Source organism: Haliaeetus albicilla, chromosome 7 (genome assembly GCF_947461875.1).
Source record: "Haliaeetus albicilla chromosome 7, bHalAlb1.1, whole genome shotgun sequence".
Lineage (NCBI taxonomy): Eukaryota > Metazoa > Chordata > Aves > Accipitriformes > Accipitridae > Haliaeetus > Haliaeetus albicilla.
In genome coordinates this window covers 21,294,020-21,315,883 of record NC_091489.1, presented here as the reverse complement: position 1 = coordinate 21,315,883, position 21,864 = coordinate 21,294,020, and the positions used below count along the sequence as shown (strand labels likewise).

Genomic DNA, 21,864 nt, shown 5'->3' with positions numbered 1-21,864 from the left:
GTACTTCTACCTTTTTTCTTTTTCTAAAACACTCACTTCAGATAGTCCTTAATGCTTTTGTGTACTACAAAATGACCATGTAAAGATCTGCACAGAAAGCAAATCATCCTAATTTCAATTGCCTAAAAAAAGATGGGAAAGAAAAAATATGAATGCTTACCTAAGACAGACACACTCTTGTGTGCCTATTCTCATTTATGGCTCAGTTTTCACAAGGAACTGAGCAATTAAAGAAAAAAAAAATCAACAGGATATGCAGATCTGGTCATTATAATGTAGAGAAAATACCATTTAATTACAAATATCAATGGTTACAGTAACTTCTAAAACACCATGAGTATCTACTGCATTGCAGAAAGGTTTCCCTGCTATATTTTGGCATATCTCTAATTGCCTGACTCTTTAAACATTCCTGAACTGTTTAGAAATTAAGCTGAATTTGAGAGACCTGCAGCAGCTTAATATAACTGGAGGAAAAAAAAACCCACCAAAAAAACCCCAACCTCTAAGTATCCTCTTCATGAGCGAAAAAAGCCTTTGAGACAGCTGATCAAACCCAGATACATAGAGTTTTACAAGAAGTCGGACTAGATTTTCCTCTCCTCACCTTCCTATCTCTTTAGGTGGAGGAAAATGTGATAAATGTTGAAATCTCTATTTCTGTCAGACACACTTCCAAGAGTTTTTAGGACTGATTTGACAATTGCTTCTTAAGATGCAATTTTTTTTTTCTGAAATCAAGCAGAACTTAAATGATGCAAGCAGAAGTGCTAGAACAGGCTCATTCTTAGTATTTGGTGCTTGAATGGTTCAATTATACATAGCTGAGACCTACTCACTACTCATATGCATTGCTAATTATGCCTCAGCATTTAAGGACCATCAGTTGACTGAAGCTGGCAGAAGAAGATTATTAGGAGGCTAATCCACATTTAGAGTGGATGATGAGTATTTACATCTGAGATTAGATTTAATACTCCTTGAAGTTCTCTTTGAAGCAGTGAAAGGCATGGAGTGAACCTACATCAGAGATCAGCAAGAGTTCAGACTGTTATACAAAGCAGAAATAAGATATTAAAGAGGGAAGACTTGATAACAGACAGATACATTATACTGTAGCTCTTCCCCCCGTCAAATCACAGTTGATTTATATGCATTACAAGAGTTGAGAGGTTTATTATTTCATTCAAACAGTTATAAGCTTGATTTTCCAAACCTTCATAAAATCACATCACTCATTATTCTTGTAACTTAGTTGGCCTTTACACTGAGTCCAGTGAGACTTGATAACTTGAATAAGACCAATTAACCATTACTTAATTTGAAAGTACTTTTACTGCTAAATTCTTATTTGACATTCAGTCATGCTGTATGATGTTCATACACTATATTATTTAAATCATGTAGTGTGCAGACATTCTTTATCAAAATTACTAATACCATCTTTGATCACTAAAAGCATTCAGCAAGAGAGGACAAGAAGGGGAATAGGGAAGGACTGTAGGTCACCTATAAATGCCTCCCTCCCCACCCCGTTCAAGCAGTTAAAAAAAAAAGTCTATGCAATAGTTACACCCTCCATGACCATCTTGGTTTTGTTCCCTACACTGCTCCCCATTTGCATTCTTCAGCTTACACAGTTTCTACTCTTTAATGCTGTTCTGTTCCTAACCTGAAAGCCATTGTTTTGCTAGCTTGAAGTTTCTGGAGAACAGCTAGTTCTTGAAAATATAGAAAGAGAGTGTACAAAATGCAACAGGAACAAACAAGTATGAAAACTCACAGATCCTTCTAGACCTAAGTTCAGCCTCAGAGTCAGCAGCACAACACAGTTTTGGGATCACAGCTGGTTTATGACTTGTCAGCTCAGACAGTACAGCATACATGTGGAGCAGACACAAACTTCTACATCCAGCTCTCTTTAGTCCAAGAGCTGGATGCGATGAACTCTCCTACTTCTTTACATGTTTACGAGCTTTGCTACTAAAGAACAGCAAAGTATTTTTTCCTGTTTTGCAATACTTTGATTAAATTCCCACAGCCAAATAGTACTGAAAGAAAAAGTAATGTTTTCACATTTACACAGTTTGCTCAAAAGCCATTAAAATACGAAAACTATATTACATAAGTGTGCAGTTATGTAGCACTATATGCCAGACGCCTACTGCCAGAATTAAAAGGGGCCCACTTCAAGTCAAGTCTCCCATTACAAGAAAAGCCTCTGTGAACCACCGAGATCCCGCCTATTGCACAGCTCAGAGTCTAAAAATTAACCAACATAAGAGGCACAAAAACATCACGGCTAATTCAACTCTGTGAGCCTCACTACGTGACAGCTTCCACAACAGAACCAAAAGTGACTCAGGTTTCACCTGCCCTGGAATGAAGAGGGTGCTTGAAATTTCAAATCTCTCTTATCTTTATGTGGAGAGTACAGGATCTATAATGAAGCTCTGTGGCCTTCCTGTTTCCACCTGTGAGGACAGCTCCTCTGACTTTTGAGAATGTTACCTCTAACGACACAGCTCTGCAAGAGGCACAAGGAATAAGCTGCGACTGCACGCTTCAGAATGGCCCACCTCACTGAACTGAAAGCAGCAGTCCGTGAGGCAAAGCTTGCAGAGTTTCAAAGAGATGACACACATAGGCATGTCCATGCCGAAGAGTCTTTTGTGGAAACTGGCTACAATAACACCAGGGTTGGTTGGTTTGGTTTGGGGTGGGTTTTTTTTTTTTCCCTTCTCTCCCCCCTCCCCCTCCCCAGGAGAGGTGGAAACTACAATATCAGCCAGAACTTTTAAAATGCTTATTTTTGCATGTATTTGCCTATGCAAAAACCATACCACACAATAAGCTTAAAATTGTAGGTCAGGTCAATCTCCTGCTTCCGATTTTTTTAAGGCAAAAAGACATTAATGCAGAACTATAATTTTAGTTGTATGAAGTGTTTACAAATCTAGTAAGCAGGCTTTTTTTATTCTATGTTCACGCCATGTATCTGTCAATAACATAAAAAAGACGGGGCAGTTTTTGTTATTATTGTTAAAAATGGGGCCAAGTAAATCGTAACACACAACCTCGGGTCACCACACCTTCAAATAAAGGTGTTACAATTTTATCACTGATAAAGCTGGCAAACCGGGGTGAGAGGATGCAGCACAGGCTATTTCTCGCCAACTAACCGGATCGGTGCGTGCAGCTCTTTGCTCAAGCCCATCCACCACCAATGTTTCATGCAACCACTATCGGAAGCTCAAACTTCCAAGCACAAACACACGGCACGTCCCAGATACTGTGTCTGCACAAGGAAACTGTCGAGCTACACGGCTGGTGCCAAATACGCTTCTTGGAGCTCCCCGGGGCCCTGCCTGCTTCAGCCAGAGCGCAGCGTGTTAGTAAAAACGTGCACCCTGCACTCTGTTGGGAGACAACAGCCGGGTCACGTTTAACCCACAGGTAAAAATCACACGTGCTGATTCACAGCACGCTTGCTGACAGAGAGTTTCTTCTCTAAAACGCATTAGTGGGGGGGACGGGACGGGACACGCCAAAAACAGCCTCTGACGCACTTTTGCCTCCCCACGTAACCGCCGTGGCCGCCCGAAGGGTGTCGCCGAAGCCCGGGGGCACCGCGGGGCTCAGCCCCCCGAGGGCTCCGCGGCCGGAGCTGACCCCGCAGCGGGGGAGGGCCACGCCTGCTCCCGCCGCCCCGCGGTGAACCCAGGGCGGCCCGGGCCAGGGAGGTGACGGCGGGCCCGGGCCGAGCCGCTGCCGCGGCGGCTCTCAGCCCCGGCGGGCCGCTCTCACCTGCGTTGTAGAAGCGGTCCAGCACCGCCGTCTCGCCGAAGTCCAGCTTGCCGAAGTGCAGGGTCTCCAGCGCGGCGCCCACCACCTCGCACGCCTCCCGCAGGCTCTGCAGGGCGCCGCTCTCCGCCGCCAGCAGCGGCCCCTGGCTCGCCTCGTTGATCACGTAGGTGACGGCGGTCCGCCTGCCGCCACCCTTGGCCCGCGCCGCGATGCCCGGGGCGGCGGCGGCGGCGCCGTCCTCAGCCCAGAGGGTGCCGGGCGGCGGCGCGGCCAAGTCGGGCAGGAGGCTGCGGGCGCCGGCGTCGGCCCCTTGCGCCCGCCTGCCGAGCGCCTCCTCGCAGGGGGGGCCGCCGCCGGGAGGGCTGGGCACCGGCAAGCTGACGATCCCCTCGCTGCAGTCGCTCATCCCGGCGGAGGAGCAGCCGCCGCCGCCGCCGCCGCCGCCGCGCCGCGTCCCCGGCTCTGCTGCGCTGGCCGGGGTTAGGCGGATGCCATGCCGCGCCGCCTGCCCCGGAACGGTCCCGCCTTGCTGCTGGAGGGAAGAGGCGGGCGGGCTGAAGCGAGGGGCTCCCCCGCGGGCGCTAGCGAAGGCTGCCGGAGGCGGGCAGACGAGCACAGCCTCCTTCGGTGTCTGCCGCCGGCACCATGACGCGCCGCTCCCTTCTCCCCCGCACCTGCAGGGACTCCCCGGCGAGCCGACCCCCGGCAGCCCGACCTCCTTCTCCTGCCGCCCGCAGGACCTCGCTCTTCCTCCGGGCGAAATTACTCGGCCGCGGGGGGGAGGAACCACTTGTAGGATCGCTCTTCGGCTCCCCTGCTTTCGCCGAGCGACAGCTGCCAAGCCACTGGCGGCACGGGCTGAGGCGGCCCCAGCGCCGGGCGCCTCCCTCCGACCCCGCCTCCGGCCAGAAATAACCTCCCCCCGCCCCTTCCCGCCTCTCCCCGCCTTAGCGTTCAGGTCGCCCCGCGTCCCGAGTGGGGAGCTCTGGCGGCCGGTGAGCCACGTCGCGTCTCTGTGGGGCTCTTCAGCCTGGCAGGGGCTGCCCTGTGAGGAGATGGCCCTCCCGCCACAGGATTTGGTGACCATTAGCCCTTGTCTTCCGCGATTATTCCCACCTAAACCTCCTTCTCTCTGTGTTCCCAAACGGCTTCAAGTTCAGCAGCGTCAGCCTCGTGCTTGTCAAACTGGAAAACCACCCCCCCCCGCGTTTATTACATGTGTCGGTTTCTTACCCTCACCTGGGAGAACACTCCAACTCTTGGCAATTAGCAAAAATATTTCTTCGTGGAGAAGGAAACCAGTTGGAATAACTAGCATATAGCCAAAAGCTGCGCTGACTTTGCATGGTAGGGCCACCCAGTCGAGGAAAAGATCCTTTGACATTTGAAATAATATATAATATGAAGAGAGAACACCCCAAACTTTCAGATTGTTTGCAGGCCAAGAGTGAATCTCTGAGGAATTCAAAATGGATTTGAAAAGGAAATGACATTGAGACTTCTGCAGTCTGTTTTTGAACAGAAATACTGTGAAATTGGATGGTTTATTCTTTTATTATTATTATTATTAGGTTTTTCTTTTAAATAGGTACATAAGAAGGAAAAATAGTACTCTACTAATTTATAGTTATGTTTATATGTCATATCGATAGACCCATCCTGTTAAAATTGATCTCGTTAAGATTAATCAATTTGTTGGCATGAAGCCTACTCCCATGTCATTGTTTTCCATTGCTTCTGTAGACAGAAGATCAATTCTGGAGTAATTAGAAAAATTAGCCACTGCAGTACCTTCAGTACCTCTGTTTGCTTTTGCATTCAGCAGTCCCCTTTTTTGATGAGATATGCCTGGCATTTGCTTCCGCTGATAAGAAACAGGTAAATGGGGTGGGAAGATGACGAGCAAACTAAAGACTAATTTACAGGGAAAAGTTAATATTTGCTAATCTGCCAGATACAGCAGGTTATTATTTCTTGCTACAGTCTGAATGGCAATCAGTGGTTTTCTAAATAATGTCGTTTTCCAGAAAATGCAGAATCAGTGCTAATCCATTCAGCATTGCAGTTACATCACCTTACAGGAAGCAAGAACAATATGTCTCTGTTGTTCTCGAGAACAGCCCGTGTTTGTCAAATGCAGAAGGAAGTCATGGACTGAAAGGAGACGGAAGCAGCATGCTATTCCACTTACCATTACTGACTTGTGAGGCTTGCTTCTTTATTAGCACCATGTCTATTCCAAATTCAAGCTAGTTTTTCTATTGATTTGCCTGGGAGTGAGGTTAGGCCCTAAACAGAAAAAAAAATAATCAAAATGCTCTTGAATCTGGAATAAAAACCACAAATTGCCCACGTTTTTATAAAGTAAAAACATCTTTTAATCTGTTAACTCTGAAGTGAGCAATCAGACATTTAGGAACTCTTGACTTTTAATGTTTGATTAGGAGATAATTATTCAAAGGATTCTTTTAAAACCAAAATAACACCCCATTTGTTATCAGAAGTAGGCTTACCTTGTTCACTTGTTTCTCAAGTGCTGTAAGATTAACATCTTTAGCACCAGATGGTTTACATATAATCACGATTCAGTATTGCCCTATTCCAGCTCTGTTTTTTTCTGACAAAAAAACCTTGTAATAAGTGGTTAGCTGTAAATTTGTTGAAATAACGACCCTCTCTTCATTACATGTTTTTACAGCTATACATCATTGGCCTCTAGGTTTAACCATAATTATAACTTTAACATCCAAGAATTTGCCAACTTTTTTAGTTGCAAATATAAATGCAATTTTTGATGAGTGAGAAACAGCATATGACGGATGCCACAGGCTTGATTTAGCTACTTAAACTAGTGTAAACAAGATCCAAGACCAAAAAAGGTAGTTGCAATGTATTCTGATTTGTAGAGATGAAATTTAAAACATATGTGCATTTAACATAACTTTGTCCAAATTATATTTTTCATGTTTTATGGCCATCAGTATCCAGTAGAGGGAGAAAAACTATTCTAGACTAATCTGCGTATTGAATTTTGTTTATGGCAGTGCTGATGGAATTGATAGAATGGACTAAAATACATCGCTATAGATACTGGGTTTAAAATGAATGCTAAATTTCATCCATATTTTAAGGCCCTCATGTAACTACAGGATAATATATAGGAATGAAAGATTGGAGATACACTGTAAACTCTTCACTGATAAGCAGGACAAAGAAGTTTGCAGGAGTAAAGTCCAGTTTGCTTCAATTACGGGTTTAAAAAAAAAAAAGTAAAGAAATTTGCAGATACAAAAATCCAAACAAGATATTTAAAGTACATAAACTAATGCAATTTCTGTAAGCTTTAGACCAGAACTCTCACATGCAGTAGAAATTATTTAACTGAAATAAAAAACTTGTTTCTAAAAACTATCCTAAAAAGTTAGACTAAGTATATATCACTGCAAACAATCAGAAGTAGCCTTTATGCTCAATAGAGAGAAGGCAATGCTTTGTTACAAGGCAGTCAGCTGTCAGTCTTTCAGAAGAGGTAAATCTATGATTACATTGAACATTTAAAGCAATATTTAGGTACAAAGGGGCAAGTAAATAGACTGGTGGCCATTGTGTAGGGATGCAGCTGATCATGGAACAGTAATAACATGAGGAACCGCTTACCAAATTATGGCATGGTGCCTATAAATGGCAGTCAGCAAAAACTGATAGAGCAACATGGATACATCTTTGTGGACGGATATTTCATCAGTCAGGACTGTCCTTGGAGCCCTTGTCTTGCGAGCATGGTGAAGAATGTGCACTGTTCTTGCTTCATACCCTTTTCCCGCACAACTCTCACATTTCTTGCTAAATCTCCTTGTCTAAATCTTCTCCTGCTCCAGCGTCTTTCCCTCCTCTTGCTTCTTTTGTTCTTTAAACTTCCAGAAAAGTCTGTGCTAACTGCCTCTTCGTTCCAACTTCCACAACCCTCACTTCCCCATATGAGGGGAGCCTGTTCCCTTTACACTCTTTCCTGCACACCCCTCCTTGGTTACTTTGTTTAATTTCACTGTTGCCAGTTTTGAAATCTTATCACAAACCTTGGGATACTAAATGCTTTTCTTAAAGCTTCAACTCATACAGCTTTATGACTGTATGAGAATTTCAGCTGGGAACATCTCTAAGTTTCTACTAGTCAATAAGCATTCACTGTTGTAGAAGAAAATCTTGATGGAATGAAACTTAATGAATGGTTCAATAACTAAAAGACAGAAAGAACTTTACTGCAGTCCCTGAGTATTTTCAGTGTTTTAAGCTACCTGTCCTCGCACATGAGGGAATGGTTTACAATCTACTTTCTCTTCTAGAAAAGCTTTTTTTATAACTTCTTTAAATACTTGGATTTAAAGTATTTAAATAATTGTAAGATGAAGTGAGAGAAGTGACTGCAGCATAAATATAGCCTAAAAGTTACATACTAAGCAACTTCCATTTTTTTGATTCATTGAAGTGATGTTGGATTAGGAAAAAAATAATCTGAGTGTAGTTGAGGGCTCTAGGTTTTGACGTGGAACACGGCTGCCATCTACCGCTGCAGGCGGGATACGGCTGTTTGCTGTGTTGGACTGTTCGGTTTCAATAGCTGCATATAAAATGTTACTGTGATTGGTGGTCCTTCATGTTTCTTCAATTTACTCAGCTGCTCAGAGGCTGAGGAGGAAATACAGTCATGTTTAGCAGCTTTGTTTGTCGGGGCCTTCTCTCTGCTTGCAAAATAGCTTTCCTTTCTTTAGTTGTTATTCTCTCTACCTTGGAATCTTTCTATGCAAATACTTTCACTTTTTTTTAAATTTTTTTTTTACGTATTATTTTGCTTCCTACTTCTAAGGATCTTCAAAACATGAATTCACAAGCTTGCCTATGAAAAAAATTGTTTTGGGAACTACGGCTTCTTTCAGGACTTCCTTGTAAACTTTTATCCACTTCTTGGTCTTTATGTCTACAAAAATTCTTTTAATCTCTCTTTAAAACAAAACTGAGCCACTGATAAGAACTGCTTCCTGTTTGCATAACCTCTTTGTGGAATTTCACTCATTAGAAAAGATCAACTAGATTTGAAAATGCACCTGATGAAACCTTTCCCATACTCAGATATATCAGTGATAAATTGTCCATAGAGTAACTGGACTTTACACCGTCAAGCACTTGACTCTCAAACAGCACCTCACAAATGGCCATGTTCAAATTTACTTACTGCACCACTGCAGTGGCTATGTATCTTTTCAAATGTCGTTATGGACATCCCAGTCACAAAGGGCAATTACGTTAAAAAAACTTGCTCAGAATTGTCTTTTAACTTGCATTTTGAAAAGATACATTGATTTAAGAAGATTCCAGAGGCTAAAATTGGTGGAATTCGGCCTGGAGCAGCCAATACATTAAGGTATTCCTTTGCCCCAGGGTTAAAAACTCTTATCTGTCTGTCAATAAAGTAAGCCTATAAATTGCCAGTTGTGAAGCTTTGGGAGCTGCTGTCATAATCCAAAGGATACACTAAATTGAGTTTCACTTCCACTGAATTTGAATGGATTTTATTCTAAAATCCTGGTGGCTGTTTGATAAACATATTTGTCTTCATTTTTACCAAGAGATCAAAGAATTAGTAAAAGTGCTGAATTCAGTGATCTGCATTTGACTGCTAGTTTAAGCAATTAGACACTTGTGTGGCTTTACAATAGATTTTGTAGTCAAGGTTTAGTTTTAAATATAAGGCTGAGTACGTAACTACCCTCCAAGCTCTGTGTTGTAACCTTGATTAAATAATCTAATTCACCTTTGCTGTACCTTCCTAATGTGTAAGGTAATACTTTTGCATTTTTACCTCTACACACATAGATGAGTCATTACAACTAATTGGAGTAAGTCTCTGTCCAATTGGAATAATCTCTGCGTCTGTATTTTAGGTATGTGTGTGTGTGTATATCACGCGCAGGATAGAATGTAACAAAAGCTGCAGCTCCTGCCCTGCCAAAATATTTATTTCCTAAGCCTGAACCTCCTCTTGCCCTTTCCTTTCAAAGGCAAAATTCCCACTGACTTAAACAGAAGTTGTCACGGGTGTAAGAAAACTTGAGTTTGTTCATAAAAGCACTTCTGTAAAGCATAATTGCATCACAAGATGATAAAATATGCAGATCTATTCCAGAAATTAGAGAATGAAGTAGCTTAGAAAGGATTTTTAAAAGGAACATACATACTTAGATTGAAACATCTCATGTATGCAAGCTGATGCACACACTATGAGCTGATGGATGTCTGACATAGCATATAAAAGAACGGATTCTTTGCAGTTTGGAACTGATCTCCTTCTCACCGGAAGGTGATTTTGCAGAATCGTTTACCATGAGAAACAGGCAGCGAGTGGTTGGAAGGCTGGTCCGGGCCTCTGGCCTTTTAATTACGAATTACACTGGGGGATGTGTGAAAGCCTATCGAGTATGAAGCGATAAATTTCTCAGTAGGCCCTCCTAAGCCTACAGCTTTCCTCTGAACAGGTCAGAGGGCAAGGCCGCACCGGAGGGGTAAGCCCCAGAGGCCTACGGCTGCAGCTACCACCTCTGCGGACTCGGTCAGAGCGGGAGGCGGCAGCCGCTGAGGGCGGCTGGCGCAGCGAGGCAGAGCGGGACGGCCACCCACGGCCGGCAGCAGTTCCGCTGGAGCCCAGGCGCCCCTCGGAGGCGGCGGCGGTACCCTCTCCAGCCGGGCCCACCGGCGCAGCCCAGGGGGCCGGGGCCGGGGCCGGCGCGGCCAGCCAGGCTGACAGCGTCCCCGGCCGCCCCCTGCCATCGCCAAAGATGGCGGCGGCGGCGGCGCAGCTTCCGTACCGCCCGGCGGGCGGGGCGCTTCCGGCGGGGCCGTGCGCGAGGCGGGGGCACCGCGGCTCCTCCGCGCCTCGTCCGAGGCCCCGGCGGGGGCCATGGGCACGGCGGGCGGCGGCGGCGGCGGCGGCGCCGGTGCCCTGCGGCTGCCGGGGCTGCACGGCTACGCGGCGGAGTTCTCGCCCTACTGGCCGGGGCGCGCGGCCTGCGCCGCCGCGCAGTACTACGGCATCGCAGGTGCGGGCGGGGCCTGCGCGGCGGGGACGGGGGGGGGTAACCGTTAACGTGCGTGCCCGGTGGCGGCTCCTCACGGGTGCTCGCTCGCTCGCGGCTGGAAATCCGGGTGTCCGGAACCACAGTCCGTGTCCGTAAAAGCGTTTGGGCATTTCCCTTTCCGTTGCTTTTGTTTTGCTTTGGTACAAGGTGTATTTTGTGTGACGTGCACGACGTGAATGAAATGCCCGAAAATATCTTCTCCTTGAAATTTTAACTGTTCCAGTCTTAGTCACTGGGTGTCCAGGTAGGCCCGGGCAGCTCCAGCGTCCCGCTGAAGGGGCAAGATGAGCTTTTCTCAGCGTTGGGGCCTCTTTCATTTCCAGTGGGAGTATTGCTCCTGAAAGCATTCGTTTTGAATAAAGTTTCTCAATGTGGAATTACTCTGACGATATCCTAGTCATATGGGAAAGCACTACGTGTGTGTGTTTTCTCAGAACTGAATTACTTGCCTCATTTCTGGTGAGCTGTGTTTGTATTACTACATTCAAGGGGTGGAAAAAAAGTGTTATGTCTGCTGTGTTATCAAAAGGAGAAAAAGGAACCTCGTGCTGGTATGTCTGTAACATGAGGCTCATGGGGAAAATGCACTTTTGTGCTTCATAAGGCGTTTCTCTTCCAACCTCACCTATGGGTATACTGGAGTAAAAAAAAAAAACAACACCAAAACCCCCAAACCAATCTGATGTAAATGAATTACTGTTTTAGAGAACATGAGACAACAAGATGTTTATTTATGCTACTAATTGTTTGGCCTCTTAAAGTTTAGGTGCCCTTTGTATTTCCATACTGGAGCTACTTCAGAACCACAGTAGTTTCCTTTGACATGGGGGAACTAGTTCTTATGTTTTGTTTTATTTTGCTGGTTTAGGTTGTGGAACTCTGGCAGTGCTGGAACAAAATGAAGCTGGCATTGTTCTGCTCAGGAGGTAACATAGCTTTATGTTTTATTTTTGCAAGAGAAAAACTTATTATGTACTTGTGAGTACAAGACACAACCCAAATATTTTGGGTTATTGTTAGCATAAAAAGTATTGTATCTATGCTATGGGTTCTACTGAATTGTACATGTCTTTGTATTTACATACAAATGAATGTATTTGTATTAACATTGCATAGATTTTGTTACAGGAAGTAATCTGGACTGCGCCCTTTCCGTAGTGTAAACAGACGGTGTAAATTAAAGCAGCCTCTCTGCCCTAGCTTGAAATTAAAAGTTTTAGCTTTTTAGGGACAGTGCATTGCCACCTAAATTTATGCCCTTATGATTGACTTATACTGAAAGTAGAGCAGGAAGCTATGTAAAATTATGGAGGTTCTTCTTAGGAGATCCAATATTCTAAGGGTCTGAAAGGAGTGTGATTTGTGTTCTGGATGGGAGGAGGAGAAAGGTTAGGAAGGAGGGGGTTTAATTGACCTAAATTTTTTTTTAAAGAAAGTTTTGAAACAGCAGTTGTTCAGATTAAGAGGGCTGAAGCAGAAATGCTTAACAAATAATTAGTCATATTCAGAGAAGCTGTTTTTAATTTATAAGTATAAAGCAAGACTCTTTGAAGCTGTTAAACACACTCTTAGTTCTGCTAAGTGCTCTGGTTTAGTACTGTTCATTTCTGTGTTTCCAGTGACTCCACTTGTTTTGTGGTAGAGAGTCCTGTAAGTTCCTGAGCCATAAGCTGTGTCATTTTCTCTGCAGGGTGCCATGGAGTTTAACCTGAGCTTAGCTGAACCTTCAGTGAAAAGGGTGTAAATAAATTCATATTTACCATCAGACAACAGCGTGGTCATTGATAGTTGTTGCAGAGCAACTAATATATGGTATCAGATCCCATATGATGAATTGTTGGTGTGTTGAAAGCCCTTTTAAGGGAGTGTAGCCATCTTTAATATGTTCATGACTGTCTTTCTGTTGGTTTTTCACTATGACTCAACTTCCTAATAGTGGTGTGAATTGGATAGAGCTCTCCCAACACAAAGTTTTATTTCTTTGTTTACCACAGTTGTTACCGATAGAGCGCTCCTACCTCTATAGCAACATCCTGTAGAGACTGTAGATCAGACTGAGATATGGTACCTCTGTCTCTGTTTGCCTGGCAAGTTTAAGATTGAAACCAGCTTTCTTTGTGTGTGGAAGGTCTTTGGCTCATTTATGCTTTAACTTAAATCAACCTATTCTGGCATCCAGTTGTAAAAATTGACATTATAACAAGTTACTTGTAAGGAGATGTACTGGAAACTCAGATGTACAAAAATGCTGTTTAGCATAGTAAAGTGATTTAAAGAAATACTGTCTTTGCATGTAACTAGTCCAGACTTCTTATGTCATACTTTCTCATGGACAAATATCTTAATTGTTCTGATTTAGTTTTGACTGGAATGATGGCCTGTTTGATGTCACCTGGAGTGAGAATAATGAACATGTGTTGATCACTTCTAGTGGAGATGGATCTCTGCAAATCTGGGATACAGCTAAAACCAAAGGTCCGCTGCAAGTCTATAAAGAGCACACTCAGGAGGTAAACTTGAAAAATTTAATGGGCGATCTAATGTTTGAATTATTAAAAGATTTCTTTGTGGACTTATCAAAAGTAGGTTTTGTTGTTTGTTTTTTTAACTTTGTTTGGGTCCGTGGTTTGAATTTATAACTTAACGTTATTTTGAATATAAAGTGAATTACCTATTATACATATTCATATGTACATTCATACACTGTAGTAGGTACCACTTAATTATGTGAATCTAATATATTCAGAAATAGCGTTTGTGGCTTCTTGTAGGCTAAGTAATCATTGTGTTGTATGAAAGTACTGCAGTCATTCTGTGATTTTTAGAGAGCATTATTGGATAGGTCTAAATCAGACAGCTGATATATATAGCAGTGTTATCCTTGAAGATAGAGAGTGATACACATTCTGCAGATCCTTAGGACTTCTGTTGTACTTGGGAACTGCTTGTCCTTTTCCATCCTAACATCTGTGAGATCCTACTCAAATAACAGTAGTCAAATACTGGGACAGCATGTATTTTTTTAGCCTTGATTTGATACCATTGCATTTGATTTTCTTAAAATCTCAGTTTCTTTCTGCAGTGCAATATGGGTAGATAATTTTATGTGCCTGTTCATAAATGTATTTGCATATTTTTAAGGGTGTTTATGCTTTAGTATGTTTATCTTCACCCAAGTGATTTTCTACCTTTTTTTTTTTTTCTTTCCTTCTAACTCTCCACTCACTTCTGTCAAGTCTTTGAACTGTAGATGCAATCAGTTTTAGCCTGGATTACTGATGCTTTATCTGAATGACATAAATCTGAATAAAATAACCTAGTTGATATGTAGTCAATAAAAAACGATGGAGGAAATCCAGTTTTGTATTCACAAAGACCTCAAGATGTTTTCAGATATGAAGCACAAAGCTAAAAGCTGAGTGACTGCAGTTACATGACAGTCAGTCTTCTGTACCTTATTTCTTTGTAATTTTGCTACTTTGGTTTAATACATATACTATGTAAATAAAGAATTTTGAGAGGTGAGTTTATAGTTGTGATCGGGATTTTATGATAGCATTCAAAGGCTGATGGTAGTAACAGAAAGATGTAGGCAAAGCATAATGCCAATTATTTTTTTTCCTCTGTCATTTTCTCATTGAAATACTGTCCATAAGTTTATTTTGGTTCTGCTACACCATCTGTTGTTTGTGTAGTAAACACTTCAGTGTCCAAGTCTTAGTTTAGCAGGTAGCATGGGGAGGTGGATGCATTCAACCATGAGTTAAAAAGACAGTATAGGACACATGGGCTGAGTGTTTATTGTGAGATATGAAAGGTTTGTATTGATTCTTTACAAACGTGCATTAACAGGGTAGCTCTCAGAGGGAATATACCGAATAGTTTGTGGTAAATGCTGGCAGACAGTGCTCTTTAAAATGATTGACTACCTTCCTAATGCTTAATCGCTGTCTGACATTTCTAATGACAATTTTGTCACTGCGTTTTACAGTATTTCTAATGCAAGATTGACAGGGATCTGTTTCTTGTTTTCTAAATGAGATTATTGTCCATCTTCAAAAAGAGTATCCATTTTTAATTTAAAAGTGCATCTCTATTATCGAGGGACAATGAGTTTTATTCCAGCACTAACCAACTGCTGAATCTCATGAATAAATTAGTCTAATTTACTTTGGTTTTGATGAAGTCTCACCGGAATGTGAGACAATAGAATGCTTGAATTAAATTTGTCTTGTAAAGTGAGCCTGAACACTTATTTTGAACTATTTTTATGTTTTTACATCTTTTTTTTTTTTCATCACCTTTTCATCTTGCCTGAGGCATTTCTTGCTGCTGTTTAGGCATAAACTAGTATTAATGTATTTTATGATTGAAGATAAAGTACTGAAAGATTAACAGCTATGGTTTATGCTGTGTTATTAGTCTTTCCCAGTTGCTCAACACAGCTTCTATTGAAGCATCTGTAAATTTATGTTGGATGATAGCATGAAAAGGAAAGAAAAATAAAAATGAACCTCGCTTGGTTCTCCACACCTTCTTCTTGTTGTAATCTTCCCATTACCTGGACCTGTCACATGCCAGATGGAAAATAGCTCTTTTTTTTTTTCTGAGCCTGTTGTCTGTTCTGTTTGTAACTCTTGCCCAAAGGAGAATTTGCCCAGGTCCCATTGCCTCCGATGGAGCTGCAGAGTGCTGGGCAGTCCCAACAATGTCTGCCTTATGTACACAGATCTGTGTCACAACACGTCTTCAACGGATCTATGTGCTGATAGCTTGTGAGTGAGCTGTAAGCCATATGTGTGCTTTGCCTTATCTGTGCAGTAGATCTGATACATCCCAAATATGTGGGGCTAGGTGAACTGTGTGACACAGGTGCGTATTTCTCAGAGACTTATTTCTTTCTGGAAAATCTTGGATGTGAATATGAGAGCCAAAAACTTCAACTGAGCTGACTTCATAGGGCTGTTGTGTGAAAGTGGTATACTATATAGTGATATGTTTAGGGGCATTTCCAAACAGCAACAGCTTAGCAGTTGAACAAAGGCCATCACACAGTTTCAGGGTGAAGGAGAGAGGCTAATGTTTGTGAGGAGCTTGGGAGCCATTTCGGAGAACCACAATGTCTTCCATTCTTAAAACATGAGCAGGTACTTGTGTGTCTTTTTTGTTATCATTTTAATAGGAGGAGTCAGGTTGAAAGGGAGGGTGTTTTAATGAGCTGTAGTACTGGTAGTTAGCTGACAGAAAAGTCAAGAGGTAAAGACATGGTTTGGAAAAACAAAAGAATTACCTCTCATTTTGCTATTTAGCTTTTGTCAAGTACTGTCTTGAGTGTCTTGTCCATTTGGATGATAAGCTCTTCAAGGAAAGGAGCTAGCACAAAATGGTGCCAGAGCAGTGTGCCTTTCAGTATAAGGGAAGCAGGACATTGTAAAATAAAAAAGGAAAGTTGCAGATAATGCACTTTGTTTTTTTTTCTGTGGGCAGTGGTTGCCTTCCACTTACAGGAAATAAGCAAATAGATGAAAAACAGTTCATTTAAGATGGATCTAGCATAGATTGAAATATTTCTTAGGAAGGAAAATGCTCAGGAGTAGCTAAATGATACCTTGATTTCCCTTCTCATACAGGACACTTTCCACAGAAGACTTCGTCTTTTGCTGGATTTTTTTCTAGTCTAGCATCTCTGCTTTTTTGTCTGGCGACACAGATCCAAACATTTTCACTTCAAAACAGGGTTGCTGTCATTTAATGCACAATTCCATCTATCCAAGACAAACACAGCATCTAGTATGTTGACTTGCAGATTAGATCCAGTGCTGTGCTAGAACTAGCTTGTCCCAGCTGGAGTACAAATCCTCAGTGGTTAGTGGCCCAACTGTTGAGAGCAGTGCCACCTACTACTGGTAGGTAGTGGCCACGTTTCTGAGAAGTGTCAGGAAAGGTCTGATTGGGTCAGGAGGTGAAGCAAATAAACTGTTTCAGCTAATATTTATCCACCTTAGCATTGAAATCGCTGATGTCCCACTGCAGCTTGTTGAGCCATTTTGGTGTGAGGTAAAACTAGGCAGAAGAGAATGCACCTTCCATCATGTAGATAAAGATATGGTGCATTTAAAGATGGAAGTTGTACATGTTCCTGAGACTCAGATTTGAAGTATTTTGAAGAACTACCTTAGAGTGTTTTCACTGAGGCAGCAGAGCTGAAAAATCAGCAGTGAAGGATGGAGTTAAGGTATCTTCTGTCAAGGTGGGGACCAACGTTAGAATAAACTGTCAGAGAAGAGGTAGTTTATTTCTACTGCACAGTGAAAAGCAATTTCTTAATAGCTGAAATGATTAGTCATGAGGGAAGTTGAGTTTTTTATTTTATTTTATTTGTTTGGTGATATGAATGGTTAAAAAAAAGAATGTCACAGAACCTGGAAAAGATGAAAATCAGGAGTATTTTATGGCATGTATTTCTTATGAGAATTAGATATCATAAAAAAGCATTTATTATTGGTCAGATAAAACCTCAAAGTCAACTCCATAGTCAGCTCTGAAGAGAGATGGCATTTATACTGCTAGCAATTAGAAACTGTAGATATTTGAATAAAATTGGATCAGAGTTAAGAAATCGGCCTGAATTATTATTTTTTATAGTGGTAGAAACTTCTACTGATGGTGGGTCTATGTTGATTTTGTTATAATATTTTTTTTCCCCCATTTTGGTCCATCTTTACTTTTTTTGGTACTTTTCTGAGCATATATGTACCTTTAATGCCAGACTGAGGTATTAAATTTAATTTTTGTTCAGGTAAATGGCATTGTTGGCAGCTTTGTGGTGCTTGACTGATGTGGTTTTTTAGCTGATTATGATACAATCTGCAAACCCAAACCTATTTTGTGAAACTTTGGCTAACTAGAATCTCAAACTTGTATTCTAATACTCTTTCTAAACTAGGCTGTTATATCATTTATAGGCGTATAGTGTTGACTGGAGCCAAACTAGAGGAGAGCAGCTAGTGGTATCTGGTTCATGGGATCAAACAGCCAAGCTGGTATGTTTGTTTTCTGTTGAAGGTGAAAAATGTAATTTGTTTTGGATCTGATAATTCTTTGTGTTAAGAAACAGCATTGATTCACTTTTCCTCTTTATTTTTACACTGAAGCTGAAATTCTGTTTTAACTGAGATGTTGCTTTATCCCTCAGTTGGTATCAGTTTAAGTGTACAAATACTTTTCATGATATGTGGTAAAAAGTTCATTTAGTCCTTTCTGTATGCATAAAGTTCATTTAGTCCTTTCTGTATGCATAAAGCTTTTTTTATGTATGAAGCCCTTTCCTTTATTACTGAATGTGTACCTCAACAGTTTTCTTTTTCCTTTATTCAGTGGGATCCAGCTGTGGGGAAGTCATTATGCACTTTTAAAGGCCACGAAGGGGTCATTTACAGCACTATATGGTCTCCACACATCCCAGGTTGTTTTGCATCTGCCTCAGGTAAACATGATGGTAAAGGGATTCTCAGAACAAAAAAACCCTTGTATGTTATTGGATTAGCTCAGCACTTTGTCCAGCAGATGGTAGTGTGTGTCATACATAAAAATAGAAGAAGGAAAGAGAAACGTATTGCTGCAGCTAGATTTGTAGGTTCTGTTATGATCTGTAAATCATCCTCTTGGCCATTTAAACAGGGATCAGCAGTTTTCTAGCAGTCACTTCAGTGACCTTGTGGCAATTTTTTCTGTTATTTTATGTAGCTCTCTTTCACCTCACTCTTGTTATTGACCACTAAATCATGTTATATGCTTTATTTTGTGTTCTGGCTTACATTTTTGTTCAAATTATCTCACGTGTCAGTAGACTGTTAGCTCTGTGAGAAACATAGTCAGTTCCCGTTGAACTGTTTTAGGTACTGCTGGAGATCTCTGTGCCTTGTTCTTTGGGAAAGGTAATTGTCAATTTTACTTTTCTGCTTTGGCCAGTGCTATGAATCTCGCTGGTCAATACAATTATAACTGAGTTGGGTGTACCTAGAGGCAAAGAGACTGTATGGTGAGGTGGCAGTGTTTTCCAAACACTGCTCCTGCTCCAGAGGCACAAGGAGCTCTGGAGTGAGACCTAGAGCCTAACTGCTTACTAACTGGGCAAGAGGTACTGTGAGCCATGGAATTCGTTTGGGAAATAGAGGGGCAGTAAGACACTGCCTTAATACAAATATTGGTAGATTAACTCCAGTGGCTTAAATTTCTCTGAGTTCAAGTCTGTTGGACTTCTGTACTGATTTAAACAGAAATGGTTTAGCTCTTATATCAAGAGAGTAAGCAAGTATAAATATGTTTTCCTGTTACTGAAGTTAGAGAGACAGTGAGTACACACAGATACTGGTGTTCCTATTCTGTTGGAAGTTTGATGAAAAAGTGCACATGGCTTTCATAAAATTTCAGTCTGGCTATTTCCATCTGACTCTGCTTGCAGAGTTGAACTAGAACGACTAACACGTTACACGTATTTGTTGTAACATAGTAGTGCTTGGAAGCCAGATGCTGGTGCAGAGGTATTTCCAACTTATGTGAAGATTCATTGAGGTAACACTTAGTGAGGTACCTATCTAATAGGATGTGCAGAAACTTACAGGATTGAGCCCTGTACACTCTGTGAACAGTTCTACAGAAATGCAGCTATATGCTAGAAAGTACTAGCTAAGTACCATTTGGTCAAAGGTAAGTGGAGAAAACACTGGTTAGTGTTTTTTGCAAATTCTAGGGTATGTTATGATCTCTCTTAACTCCTGCTCAGAAGCCTCCCCTCCATGGTAGTCTTACTCATACAAATTTCTCATATTCTAGATGAACAAAAGGGCTTTACTGATTCAGCCAGTTACTTCAAATTTGATTCTCTAGGCTATGAAGCCAAACTCTCTTCGAATACATTGCCACTTGAACAATTTTGGGAAACATTGATTGTTAGATGCTGTATGTGGTGGTAATTAAATTGGGTACAGCAACATAAAATTGATCTGTTCTTTGAGTGACTCAGTGGGTGCAGCTGTTGGAAGTTTTGACTAAAACACTAGAGGGTTCCAATTCTTTTGTGAATTTTGCTTTGACTCTTGAAAGGGACTAACACATACTGCTGGAGCCTGAAGCTAATCACAGTCAGTTTTCACCAATTGATGACTCCATAGTATTTTATAGGAAAAACAACACACACAAAAGACACAATATTTTTCTTCTGTAAGTACTACTCAGGTGTGAAATAAAAATCTTACAGTGTAATGCTAGGTGTAAAATCGTTAGGTAAGAGAAAACGAAGTCTTCAAAATGATGGTGAACTTTCTTGCGGTTTCTGAAGTAAAACATCTGGTGTGCCTCTAAATGAAATAACTTCATAGTAAAGATCTTGCATAGAAATCATGACATGCCAATGTGGAAAAGTTTTCTTTGTTTGCTTTTGGGTTTAGTTTACATTGGAATTTTCCTGTGGTTTGATTAGATTATTTCACTACAGAAAATACATATTGGGAGTTTTTTCTTTGGTCAGCGGGACTGTGGGTAGTAGTAGTCACGACCCTCTAGCTCTGGGTATAAATGCCATTTCCTTATTGCAAGAAGGGCATATCAGACAGTTTATGTTCAGAGAGTTTACTTCACTGTTTAGTGTTTAATGGCATTCTACTCTGTCAGTCAAGGTATGTGATGAAAGTTAAGTGCAACTGTTCAGGAGGCTGGACCTCCTCATTTGAAACTTGCCATGATCCACATACTTTATAAGGATGACAGAAAATTATGGGACAGAAAGATTAATTTCACTGATGACTGATCTTCTATTGAGCTAAAGTTAGAGCTGGAGAAGAACTGCAATCTCAATGTGATAGTGCTGGGTCGAACAGTACAGCTGTTCCCTTTGATAGGCTTGGTGGAAGGGTTGGCCTGAAGTTTTGTGGTCTCTTCTTTTGCAACTTTGTGTTGTATTGAAAATTAGCAACTGAAAATGTGTCTGGAGGGAAACTTTTTGTACTTCTTTAATCTCCCTTGGTTTTGTAAACTTTTTAAAACGATAGCTTTTTGAAGCATATTGTTGAAGGGTATTGAAACATTCCCTTTTTGAAGGAGGCTGCACTGCTTTAGGATTGTAGTGTGTGTGCGTGTTCTTTCTCTCTCTTGCCTCTCCTGTCCCCTTTCATCCCACCTCACACATACCTACTCACAACCACGTACTTACTCATATCTTAATAGTATAAAGTCTTAGCACTTCAGATGAGAAATGAACTGTTTCATGTTGCAGCATCTTCAATTTTGCATGTGTTAGTAAAATAAGTTAGATATGTTGTTAACCATAGATAGGAAAAATGTTGGTTTTTAAATGCTTCCAATTTAACTAAATTTAAGTAAAGCAATGCACTTTTTAAAAAATATTATTATTTTAAAGACGATAAGCAAGAGGGAAGGAGGTTTAGGAACCTTTTGCATGCCTCACCCCTGCCCTTTTTCTGCCTTTATTTGAATCCACATAGATACCAGCAGAAGTTTAATTTCCACTTAACTAATTAGTTTGTGAACACTGAAAACAGAAAAACAAACATAACTGCAAGCTACAGTAAAATAGCTGCTCAGAAGGACCATTGTGTGCCTAGACAACTTTTGCCTGAAGCTAATAAGGTTGAATCTTTGCTTTTGGAATATGACTTTTTCTGAAGCTATTATGATACTAGAAGAAGAATACAAATGGAGAAAATGAGAAACCTAAGACTGCAATATAAAGCAGCTGAAAGAATTTGATACTAAGTGTGGTTATTTTGCTTCATTAAGTCTCAGATCTGAATACATGTAGGAAAACTAAGTTTGTCTGCAGTGGACAATAAAATGCAATTGAATTACATAAGATAAGTATGTCTGATGCTTCAGTTAAATTAGCTTTTATTCAGCATCTAATACACTC

The 21,864-nt window shown here is 41.3% G+C and overlaps 2 protein-coding genes across 4 annotated transcripts in view; one reads left to right on the top strand and one right to left on the bottom strand.

Annotated features, from left to right (window-relative positions):
- The window catches only part of MAP3K5 (mitogen-activated protein kinase kinase kinase 5), a 109,002-nt gene extending 104,093 nt beyond the window's left edge, over positions 1-4,909 (bottom strand). For both annotated transcript variants that reach the window (XM_069787229.1, XM_069787230.1), the window contains exon 1: positions 3,808-4,909. In XM_069787229.1, the coding sequence (XP_069643330.1) occupies positions 3,808-4,894 (1,087 nt within the window). In that variant the 5' untranslated portion in view covers positions 4,895-4,909. The remainder of the gene's footprint in view (positions 1-3,807) is intronic.
- Positions 4,910-10,703: 5,794 nt separating this feature from the next.
- The window catches only part of PEX7 (peroxisomal biogenesis factor 7), a 47,079-nt gene continuing 35,918 nt past the window's right edge, over positions 10,704-21,864 (top strand). The window contains exons 1-5 of one of the 2 annotated variants that reach the window (XM_069787250.1): positions 10,704-10,898; positions 11,806-11,863; positions 13,297-13,447; positions 17,903-17,980; positions 18,315-18,423. In XM_069787250.1, coding sequence (XP_069643351.1) covers positions 10,760-10,898; positions 11,806-11,863; positions 13,297-13,447; positions 17,903-17,980; positions 18,315-18,423 — 535 coding nt within the window. In that variant the 5' untranslated portion in view covers positions 10,704-10,759. The remainder of the gene's footprint in view (positions 10,899-11,805; positions 11,864-13,296; positions 13,448-17,902; positions 17,981-18,314; positions 18,424-21,864) is intronic. The other variant, XM_069787249.1, reaches the window with a different exon arrangement.